Source organism: Hemitrygon akajei, chromosome 30 (genome assembly GCF_048418815.1).
Source record: "Hemitrygon akajei chromosome 30, sHemAka1.3, whole genome shotgun sequence".
Lineage (NCBI taxonomy): Eukaryota > Metazoa > Chordata > Chondrichthyes > Myliobatiformes > Dasyatidae > Hemitrygon > Hemitrygon akajei.
Genome location: NC_133153.1, coordinates 42,706,869 through 42,719,140, shown reverse-complemented (window position 1 = coordinate 42,719,140; position 12,272 = coordinate 42,706,869). Strand labels below are relative to the sequence as shown.

Below are 12,272 nucleotides of genomic sequence, written 5' to 3'. Positions count from 1 at the left end.
CCTCCTTCCAAACCCCAGGGCCTCAATCCCCTCCCTCTCTCCCTCCATCCCCCTCAGGGCCCAACCTCCCTCCTTCCCACCATCCCTCCCCCCGAACCCTTTCTCCCAACCAATGTTCCCTCCAATTTGTAATGACCAGTATGCACAAAAATCTTGTGCTGTGCAGTTTTTTGCCCAGTGACAACAACATATGCACAATGAATTTTACATAGAGAGGTATTCATTTTAACAGCTAGCAAAACACTGTCAATAAGAACTTTGATCTCTGGGTTTGATCGTTTTTGCTCTCGTTCATCTGCACTCTCACAATACATAGCAGGCCTGCAGTGGATAACGAAGGATTTTCTCACTAGAGCTTTTGTATGCCTTCCAAATGTGATTTGCATGCTAAATGATGCTTTAAAAAGTCAAGTTTACCAACAGTATAAATAAGCCAGTTCTAAAATCTGTGGACAAATCATTGCAAATCCCACGTTGTCAACACCGTCCGCATCAGAAAACGGAAAAGGGAATGTAATTGTGAAATATATTTCACACGCCAACGAGGTAGAGGGTGACATTTTTTTGTGCGCAGTTTAAATTCTTTTGTGCACTAGTAGCAAAAGATGCGTGCACGCGCACACACTCATGCCTTCAAGGGAATATTGTTCCCACCCACCCATCAAACACAGCAGGATTTCTGGGAAATGTGTTACAGTACTGCATAATGCCTAGAACAAACTGATTTGAAATGATGTTGGGAAATTCACAGGAAAAACAGAGCATCTGATAGGCTGGTACCACTATAGACCTGAGGAATGCACACAGGATTATACAGTGGGATATGCAGAGGAATTACTGGCAGAGATTGATACGGAATTCACATTGAGAAAGGTGGGACATGTGGTGAATAAGCATTAAGGTCACGGAGTACAGAGAGGATTCACACTGAGGTGGTGTGGAATCAATAAAGAATTTTAAATAGTGAACAATGGGATAGATAAAGGTTAAGACTGGCATATATAAAAGAAATGCACCAAAAATAACAGTGCGATATATACGTAAGTGACAGAAGGAATAGACAGAGAACAGTTATGGGAGAAGGGAGAGGTTTGTGCTACATATAGACGATATCAGAAGAAAAGCTGTGTAAGAGACAATGAGAATTTATGGACTGTTATATATCAGTCTATTTTTTCACTGTGTGGTATGATTCTATATATTGTTTATGTATTACTTATATTCTGAATGTTGTCTGTACCTATGTACCTGAGATTCTGGCTGCAAACAAGCTTCTGATTGTACCATACCTCTCCATACCTGTGCACAGATAATAAACGTGACTGGAGTTAATTCATAATCAATATCTGTTTGTACTGGTCAATGGAAATAATAATAGAAGGTTTATCTAAAAGTTCAGAACAAGTAGCAATTGGTTGGTTACACTATACTCACAACTCTTAGCATTACACAAAACAAAATCATTAATTACATTTGCTATTACAGCTTTCAGAAGCACTGTGAATGCAGGTCTGGAGATATCCACTGTCAAAGCTCTGATCAAGAGAGGTTCTCTGCGTTTCATACACACTAAACCTGCCACTAAATTGCCTGACTACATTGTTTGCTGAGAATTTCTTATTTTTGCCTTCCCTCGCCAAGGAGTCTGTTAGCTAAAACGGTATTGCATTTGATAAACCTTGTGTACAGATGGTGGTCTAAAGCTGAGGGGCTGACCTCCTGGTCAGTACTGTTTAATCTTGAAGGAAGGCTGGTGAGCAGTATTATCAGAGATTGAAATGTGTTTCAAACTGTATCCTACACATAAACGAAGCTTTAATGTCATATTCTGTCCTTTATTAAGCTTACAGCCAGCATTCTAATCACTTCCATTCGGGTAAATTATAAAAAGAGTAGGCGAACGGACTAATTATCTGTTTCTTCAAAGAGCTAGCCAGATGACCTGGTTTTGTGCTGTAAGATTCAATGATTCTATCTGATTCTGATAAAATAATAAATTTTAGAAATTTTGAACATAATGGAGAAAAGCAATTTACAGTCCTGACTGAATTCTACGTGCCACAAAGTACCCGCTGAGTCAGGAAGTGGGGAGAGGGGATTGGTGTGCTGCCACCCTCACCCACTGGACCACCAGGCCTGAGACGTTCTACAGTTCAGAGACTTCACAGAGAGCCAGTTCTGTTTTGTGTTCATGGAGAGACTTGCTTCAGTAGTTCCCACTGAATATTTCTGAGCCTGACATGCTCCTTACCTTGGTCGCAGAGGGGACCAGTGAAGCCCGGCAAGCACTCACAGTGGCCAGTGACATGATGACAGGGTCCATTACTGTGCACGCACTGGGGACAGGCTTGGCTGCAGTGATGTCCATAAAATCCAGGAGAACAGACTGAAGGAAAAGCAAAAAGCTCCCAGAGTAAACAATTATTCAGCTTCTTTATAAAATACTGATCAACAGATTATCAAACACTGAAAGGAAATCCAGAGCTCAGGTGCTCAAAACCACCAGCCGATGAGTGTTGAGATTCAGTGATGTACCAGAGGCCAAAATTACCTCCACATAAAGGTATCTCAGAATCAGGTTTATTATCACCGGCATGTGTCACGAAATTTGTTAACTATCTTTGAGATACATTGATTTTTCTAACTTCCTGTACTTTCTGCTTTTCCATTCCCCATTCTGATTCCCCTCTCCTGCCCATCACCTCCCTCTCATTCCCTTTCTCCTTCCCTTTCTTCCACAGTCTGTTGTCCTTTCCTCTCAGATTCCTCCTTCTTCAGCCCCTTACCTTTTCCACCAATCACCTCCTAGCTTCTTACTTTAAACCCCTCCCAATCCCACCCACCTTCCCCTTCACCTGGTTTCCCCTATCACTTGCCAGGTTGCTCTGCTCCTCTCCCCCCACCTTATTCTGGTTTCCTTTCCAATCCTGATGAAGGGCTTTGGCCTGAAATGTCAGCAGTTTATTCCCCTCCATAGAAGCTGCCTGACCAGCTGAGATGCTCCAGCATTTTCTAGTGTGTTGGTCTTTGAGCTAGAATGATGTCCTTCCCTCTGCTAAGGGTAAAGTGAGTGAAAGGGAAACAGACTAGAGACCCATAAACACTGTGATCAGGATTAGGCTTTGTACTTACTCCTCTGGCACGTGGCTCCACGATATCCAGGTGCACACATACAAGTTCCGTCCTCGGGAGAGCAGGAGCCCCCATTGTCACAGTTACAAGAAATGGAACAGTTTGGACCCCAACGTCCCTGTAGACAGATATTATCACAGCGAATTCCTGGGGAGACAAACAGAACACACTTAAACACAGCATAGACGTATAGCTGAAATCCAATGTCTGGACCAGATAATGGTGGGGGGGGGGGGGGGGGGGGGTTGTGCGTGTGTGTGTGGGAAGGAGGTTTGAATTGTGTGTGTGGCTTGGATGTTCAGCATCTGCAGATTTTCTCTGGTTTGTTTTGCTGTTGTTTTGTTGTTCATGTTGCTAGTCTTGTTCTGCTGAACACTGCAGACATGCCATGTTGGCATCAGAATGAGTGGCGACCCCTGTGGGGCCCCCCCCCAGCACATCCTTGGGTTGTGTTGGTTGTTAACGCAAACAACACATTTCACTGCCTATCCATGTGATAAATAAATGAATCTGAACCTGATGGAGCACAAGGTTGTAGTGTATTCAATACTTCAGTAATATTGCAAATACATTCTTTGTTTACCTAATTCATCATGCTTACATTTACGAAGTACATGAACAGCATCATCAGTGAGCATCTCACTGAAGAACACAAGTATTCTGACTGCTGTGCTTTTCTTCTGGTTAGCTTCTGGAGTTATAAAACATAACAGCGGTGATGAGGAAGTTCTAAAGCAAACCCCAGACAATTACCTACTTGTTGAAGTGCAGCAGGAAGTGGAGAGAGACATTCAAGTTAAAAAACAAGTCAGAAAACGGACAAAATTTACGGGTTCATTAACCGTGAGTACCGGATGATAATAATTTTTTTTTAAAAAGGAGAAATGGCCGGCTGCATGGAAAGACAGACACGTTCCATTGCATGCCAGGTAACTTGATGATTTATACTGAACAAAGTGATGCAAAGTGAGTACCAGAGTTATTGAGTGCAATAGATTAAAAAGCATATAGTTTGCTTAGACATTTAACTGCTCCAACAAAACCAGCCAAAATGAACTTTGCTGACATCATGAAAGTAATGCAGGACCATTTAGAACCAAAACACCGTTAATTCAGACCCTTTAGGTTTCATAAGTGTAATGTAAAGGAAGGGGAGTCCACTTCAGCATACGTGGCTGAATTGAAGAAGCTGTCTGAGCATTCTCAGTTCAGTGATGGGCTTAATGAGAGATCATTTCATTTATGAAATTTTACAAGAAAACATTCAGAAATGGCTCCTAAATGATGCACAACTCACATTTAAAAGAGCATTTAAAATTACAATATCAATGGAAACAGCAGCTAGAGATGCAATTGAGTTGCAGTCTAGAATGAAAATGAGTGTGAACTTAACTGCAATATTGAAACAGAAACTGGCCTGGCCAAACAAATTGTGTTACCATTGTCGCAGGAGCTCACATACACCAGATCAATGCAGATTTAAAGGCGAAACTTGCAGAAAATGCAACAAAGTAGGACACATAGAAAGAGCATGTTGGACAGACAAGAATGAATAGACCGCATAAGGAAAAGACAAACATAAAAAGTCAAGTTATAGTTTCAAAAAATGCACTAATCTTTGTGCTGCTGATGAAAAATCAGGTAATGATGAGTGACACATGCCTATAAGACCATAAGATATAGGAGCAGAATTAGGCCATTAGGCCCATTGAGTCTGCTCCGCCATTCCTCATCATCATGTGCTAGACTGGGCCTCATAAAATTTAAAGTTTTACACAGGGTACATTTAAGTAAAGCCAGGCGTGCTGACATATATCCCAGGGCAGACGCTGGCTGTGACAGGTGTTCCTTCTCTCCGGCTGGTTTAGTGCATGTATTTTGGTCTTACCATCAGCTTGATGGCTATTGGGCACTAGGTTTTAAACTTATTGGTGAGGTTTTGGGGGTGACACTGAGACCTTGCCCGCTTGTAGCTGTATTTGGTGTGGCGAATGATGCTTTGGGTTTAAATGCAAACCAGTCGGATATCATTGCATTTACATCGCTTTTGGCCTGTAGGAGAATCTTGCTGGTCTGGAAATCTGCCACTCTCCCATCTGCTGGTGCTGGGTTAGAGGACGTAATGTTTCTTCTGAAATTAGAAAAGATTAAATTCACTTTGAGGGGGTCTGTGAAAAAGTTCTATTAGAAATGTGGACCTTTCTTGTCATAATTTGGGAGTCTTAAGGAATTATCTACTAGTTGAGGGCATCTGATTGTACTTGAGAAGTTGCCTCTCTTTTAACATGCATATAGTTTACCCCACAGGGTGGTTGATGAATTGTAAGATGAGTGTACTCTGGACCATCTGACATATTGTGGATGTGTGTGGGCCTTCGTCTTGAAGTAGTGTGGGGGTATGGTTGTGAAATGTCCGTACTTGTATTTGTGAATTGTTGTATTGTAAATACATTAGCTGCCATGGTATGTTCGGGGAGGGAGGGTGAGGGGAGGTTTGTTTAGGGGTAAGATATAAAAGCAAAATGGAGGAGTCTGCTCTGCCATTTAATCATGGCTGATCCAATTTTCCTCTCAGCTCCAATCTCCTGTCTTTTGTCCGTATCCCTTCATGTCTGACCAATCGATGATCTATCAAACTCTGTCTTAAATATACGTAAAGATTTGGCCTGCAAAGAATTCCATAGGTTCACCACTCTTTAGCTAAAGAAATTCCTCCTCATCTCCATTCTAAAAAGGCAGCCCTCTATTCTGAGGCTGTGTCCTCTGGTCTTAGACTCTCCCACCATAGGAAACATCCTCTCCACATCCACTCTATCAAGGCCTTTCACCATGCAATAGATTTCAATGGTGAAAGGTCTTGATAGAACTGGGTAGTCTCGAGATTTACAATGAGTAAACTAAACATAGAGAAGCAATGTGGCTTACACTTGTAATGAATGGCAAATCAATTAAAATTGAATTGGATACTGGCTCAGCTGTTTCAGTCATTCCATAAATGAATTTGAATAGCAATTTAAAGACTGTGAACTGAAGCCTGCAGATATCCAACTAAGGACTTATACTGGAGAAAAGGTAAGTCCTGTGGGAATGACATTGGTAACAGTGAAATACAACAATCAGCAAGTCACATTGACCTTGCATGTGGTAAAAACAGGAAGGCCAGCATTGTAGGGCTGTGACTGGCAGAGACAACTATAAGTTGATTGGAGATTCATCCATCATTTGCATGCCACATCCTCTGCAAAAGAGTCAACTTAAATCAAATTAAGAAAGGTATTGGATGATGCCACAGCAGTGTTCAAGGACGGCATTTGAAAACTCAATTATATCAGGGTAAAATAGGGTTAAATGAAAATGCCACACCCACATGTTACAAAGCCTATACTGTTCCTATTTCCATCCATGATAAAGTAGCCAGTGAGCTAGATCACACGGAAGTTGAAGGAATTCTTTCCAAGGTTGAGCGGAGCCCATGGGCAACACCAGTGGTCCCAGTAGCAATGACGAATGGGTCTGTCAGGAACTCTGGTGATTTTAATTATTTTACTGAAAATAGATCAATATCCTCTTCTCAGGAAAGAGGATAGATTTACAAACCTTTCCGGAGGAAAACACCAGCAAAGTGGATTTAGGCCTACCTATAGATGGTGATGGAAGAAGAGTCCAAAGTGTTTCTTACTATAAACACTCACAAAGCACTTTATCACCATATTAGGCTTATCTTTGGAGAAGCATCGACACCTGCAGTCTGGTAGAAGGGGATAAGGCTGCCCAGTCACTCAGGACATCATTATTACCAGTGAGGAGGACATCTCCAAAATCTCAAGAAATTATTAAAAAAAATAGAAGATTATGGACTCAGAGCACAACACATTCTTTAAACCAAGCATCACTAACAGTGGTCACACCATTGATGCATAAGAATTACACAAGTGTGCTGAGAAAATTCAAGCAGTGATAGATGCCCCAAGGCCAAACGACATGTCACACTTGTGGTCTTTCTTGGGATTTGTCAGTTACTATAATGGGTTCCTGCTAAATCTGGCTACTTGTGCTCCACCCCTTGAATTTATTACTACAGATCGGGAAGAAATGGCAACTGACAAAGTGTGAGGTGGTTTTCAAAAGGTAAAGGAAATGGTGATGCCAGACACTGTACTCACATTATTACGCACATTGTCCAGTAAAGCTTTCCAGTCATGCCTCGCCTCATGGTAGAGGTGATGGAAGGGAACACCCATTGCCTTTGCTTCACTTTCCCTTACTACTGCAGAGAAAATCTACGCACACATTGACCGAGAAGCCTTGAGGCTGGTTTGAGCGTAAAACGTTTCAACTTGTGCTTGTATGGGAGAAAACAGGAGAAAATCTGCAGATGCTAGAAATCCAAGCAACAGCCACAAAATGCTGGAGGAACTCAGCAGGCCAGGTAGCATCTACAGAAAAGAGTATAGTCAATGTATTGGCCCAAAACATCGACAGCACTCTTTTCCATAGATGCTGCCTCCCCTGCTGAGTTCCTCTAGCAACTTATGTTGTATGGAAGAAGTTTATCCTCATTACTGATCGTCAACCACTAGTGTCCATTTTCAATCCCCAGAAGGGTGTTCCACTAACCTCAACAACACAAATGAAGAGATGGGCTCTGTTTCTTGGAGGACGACTAATCATGGAAATGCCGATGGATTGTCCCATTTACCCTTGGAAAAGGAAATACCTGAAAAATTTACAAAAGTGTACTCCTCTTGACACATTCTCCCTAATGCAAATCAGAGGCCTCCCTACTATGGCGGAGATGATCCAAAGGGAAACTGGAAAGACTCCACGCTATCTCAGGTCTACATGGCAACCCAAAACGGCTAGAATGTGCAGCAGAAATTGCAGTTTCCTCATTTTTACCAATGCCGGGATGAACTTGCCCTTGATGGGGGTTTCCTTATGTGGGGATTGAGGGTTGTTGCAACATCCAAGCTGAGAGCTAAAGTGTTGGAGGAGCTACAAGCTGGTCATCTAGATGTGATCAAAATTAAAGTGTTGGCTCAAAGCTTTATCTCGTGTCCCGGAATCGATCAGCAGATCAAGCAGCTTGCCATGCCCTTTTCAAGATGTCAACACACCCAGAAGATGCCAAGAACAATGCCTGTGCACCCCTGGGAATGGTCTGCATTACCCTGCCAGAGAATTCATGTTGATTTTCCTGGACCATTCATGGGTACAAATTTCTTGGTAGTAGTGGATGCAGCTGCAAAGTGGCCAGAAATGTCCCCAAGAGCTTCCACTACAGCCTCTGTTGATGTGTTGAGAAGCTTCTTCTTAAGGACCATTGTACAGAACACTGAGTCAGTGACAATGGACCACAGTTTGCTGTAGAACAGTTCCAGTCATTCCTAAAAATGAACGGATAAGACATACTACATCTGCTCTGTACCACTCGGCTACGAAGCGTTTGGTGGAAAGGTTTGTCCAGAGTCTAAAGAACTCACTGCGAGCAATGTCAGCAGAACACACTACACCAACACTGAATCAGAAGTTTGCCAATTTCCTCCTTGCGTATCAGTATGCAACACACTCCACAACCAGCTGTGTTGTTCCTGTGTCATTCTTTGCACTCGTGCTTGGATCTAGTCAAACCCAATCTCAGAAGGAGCACGCAGGACAAAAAGCTGAGACTAATTAATGACTCATTAAACAAACAGTTTTCTAGTTTCACTCTTGGGCAAGCAGTCCTGGTGAGGGACTACAGAGATGATCAAAAGTGAGCATCTTGGAAAGATTAAAGACAGAACTGGACCACTCTCTTACACAGTGGAGATTGTGTCTGATGTTATCTGGAGTCGACACATCAATCAGTTGAGGAGATCAGAGTCAATCATTAGAGAAGTAAGGAGGCTAGAGTTGTCAGCACCACTTCCTGCAGTCCCAGAGTCAACTCTTGCAAGAGGCCCCAGAACCTGAGATAGTTTCACAGCCAGAAGTCTCACCTGCTCCCCCCCAACCCCGGTAAGGAAAGATATCATCCCACAAGAGTAAGAAATCCTCCACAGCAATTAAATCTTTAGACCTGAAAGGATCAATTTAAAATTTACTATACTGCAGATGTCTATATATTGATTGTATTACACACAGTAAGTATATTGTGTGTGTTTATTGAATACAGCAAATAACATACTTGAGTTGAGATACATTCTCTATTGAGTTGGAGTTTATAGCTAAGCAGGGAGGAATGTTGTGTATTCAATATTTCAGTAATATTTGAATAATATTGTATGTACTTGATGAAGCGTTCTTTGTGTGTTTAAATTATTCATTCTGGTTATATGTAAGAAGTATGTGAATGGTGTGTGTCGTTGCACCACCACATTATATGTGAGCGCCTCACTAAAGAAAAGGGACTAAAGTGCTCCGGTGTTTTCTTTCGATTACTTTCTGGAGTTACAAAACATAACATAAGATGAGAGGCATTGATCGTGTGGATAGTCAGAGGCTTTTTCCCAGGGCTGAAATGGCTAACACGACAGGGCACAGTTTTAAGGTGCTGGGGAGTAGGTACAGAGGAGATGTCAGGGGTAAGTTTCTTACTCAGAGAGTGGTGAGTGCGTGGAATGGGCTGCCGGCAATGGTGGTGGAGGCGGATACAATAGCTCAGAAAAATAGAGGGCTATGGGTAACCCAAAGTAATTTCTAAGGAAAGGACATGTTCAGTACAGTTTTGTGGGCTGAAGGGCCTGTATTGTGCGTAAATTTTCTATGTTTCTATAATAGAGATGGCCAGGGGAAAGGTTAAAAATACTTGGAATCCATGCTGGGATCTCTCATATAAATGGCTTGGTGAAAATGTAAATGGTCTGATTTGTAAGTTTGCTGACAGCATGAAAATTGGCTGAGTTGTGGATAGTGAGGAAGGTTGTCAAAGTGTATACAGTCATCCCTCGGTATCCACGGGGGATTGGTTCCAGGACCCCCCGCGGATAGCAAAATCTGCTGATGCTCCAGTCCCTTATATAAAATGGCGTAGTATTTGCATATAACCTACGCACATCCTCCTGTATACTTTAAATCATCTCTAGATTACTTATAATATCTGATACAATGTAAATAGTTGTTATACTGCATTGTTTAGGGAGTAATGACAAGAAAAAAGCCTGTACATGTTCAGCACAGACAATGCCGATTCTCCCATGATCTTTAAGTTCTTGAGGCTGTAGCGCTTTACATAGCTAGCCAGCCATCCCTTACTAGTCTTAAACTCCTTCCTCATACTCACAACACAAGTAGTGAACGAACAAGACACGAACGATGCTCAAACAACAAGTGCTGGAGAGAGACTGAGGATCTGAGAAATGGCGGGAGGCTACAGCAGGGTATGCCTATACATCACTTCATTCGCGTAGATTCAACGTAGCACTTGGCGCGCGGCAAATTCAAATTTTGCTTTTTGGAACCTTCTGGAATTTTTCCCCCGATATTTTCGTTCTGAGGTTGGTTGAATCCGCGGACGTGGAACCCGCGAATATGGAGGGCCAACTGTAGTAGGAAATAGATCAGTTGGGAATTGGGTGCAGAAATGGTAGGTGAAGTTTCATCAAATAGATTCATTTTAATAACAGAGAATGTGCACAGTATACAACTTGAAATTCTTACTCTTCACAGCCATCCACGATAAACAGAAGAAAATCCCAAAAGAATGAACAACAGAAAAATGTTAGAACCCCAAAGCCCCCTCCCCCACGCACAAACAAGAGAAAAGCATCAATCTCCCCCTGCCCCCATTTCAGCAGGAAGCATCACCCCCCGCCCAAGCACTAGCAAAACCCCCAGAGAGAGACCATGGCCTGCCATCAACAAAAACTATCTCTTTCACCAAACAACTTCCCAGCTCTTCACTTCACCTCCCCCTCCCCTGGCTTCACCTATCACCCACTATCTCCTCTTCACCCCCACCCTCTTACTCTGATTTTTATCTCCTTTTTCCTGTCCTGATGAAGGGTCTTGGCCCGAAACATCAACAGTTTTCTCTTCTGCCTGGCCTGCTCAACATTGTGTGTGTGTGTTACTTTTGTTTGCCTGACAGTTCAACATGCCACAGGCTCTACCTCTCACTACCAAGAGACAGAGAGATGTCACACGTTTCACAGGCTGGGGAAGATGATGCACTCTGGGAGGTCAGTTGCATTGATTTACATTGACAGTCAGAGGGATCATAGGTTACTAGTCCATAGCTCACTGAAAGTGGCAGTAAAGTAGGTAGGCTAGTAACGGAGGTGAGCAGCATTCTGAGTACACACTCAGTGGCCGCTCTATCAGTTACACCTGTACACCTGCTTGTTAATGTAAATCCCTAACCCAGAAGTCATGTGGCAGAAACTCAATGGAGACACGGTCAAGAGATTTAGTTGCTATTCAGACCAAAATCAGAATGATCTTTTCTCACTGCTGCCAAGTCATTAGGTATATTTAAAGCGGAGGCTGGTAGGCCTCAGGACTTGCACCATCAGGTTCAAAACAGTTATAACCTCTCAACTATAAGGCTCCTGAAGAAAAGGGGATAACTACACTCATTTAAGGACTCTTTAATCTTGTTATTTCATGCTCAGTATTTATTGCTATTTATTTATTATCTGCATTGCACAATTGTTTACAGTTTCTGTTCTATAGATTTGTTAAGTATATCCACAGAACAAAACTCTCAGGGTTGTATGTGGTGACATGCATATACTCTGATAATAGATTTTACTTTGAATTTCAAAGGGTCTGTTCCTGTGCCACAGTTTTATGTTCCATAAAACCTATTTTTGCCAAGATTCCAACCCTTTTATTACATCCATTTAGATTCCATTGTTGGATGATGCACAGCTTTTCCATTCTCCCTCCCCATTACCTCTCCTTAAACCCACACCAACCCATACATCTGTGGTAGGTGCTCTCACGTTTAAGAAATATTCAGATGTGTTACTGTAAGAGTCACCAGGCTAAATGGTGGTTTTAGTGGAGATACATGAGGAGGTTGCCGATTGCCTGTCTCCATGTATGTTATGACTTCCTATAAGTTACTTGGCAAGAGTTTTCCCTTGGCACTAGGGATTAATAGGTTACTAATAGATTACCAATTTTAGCCAGAGGGTGGTAAATCTGTGGAATTC

General features: G+C 42.3%; 1 protein-coding gene across 2 annotated transcripts in view; it reads right to left on the bottom strand.

The window, feature by feature from the left end:
* megf11 (multiple EGF-like-domains 11) overlaps window positions 1-12,272 on the bottom strand; it is a 411,744-nt gene that overhangs the window by 48,196 nt on the left and 351,276 nt on the right. For both annotated transcript variants that reach the window (XM_073032726.1, XM_073032727.1), the window contains exons 14-15: window positions 3,133-3,279; window positions 2,252-2,386 (exon numbers count right to left, since the gene is read on the bottom strand). In XM_073032726.1, the coding sequence (XP_072888827.1) occupies window positions 2,252-2,386; window positions 3,133-3,279 (282 nt within the window). The remainder of the gene's footprint in view (window positions 1-2,251; window positions 2,387-3,132; window positions 3,280-12,272) is intronic.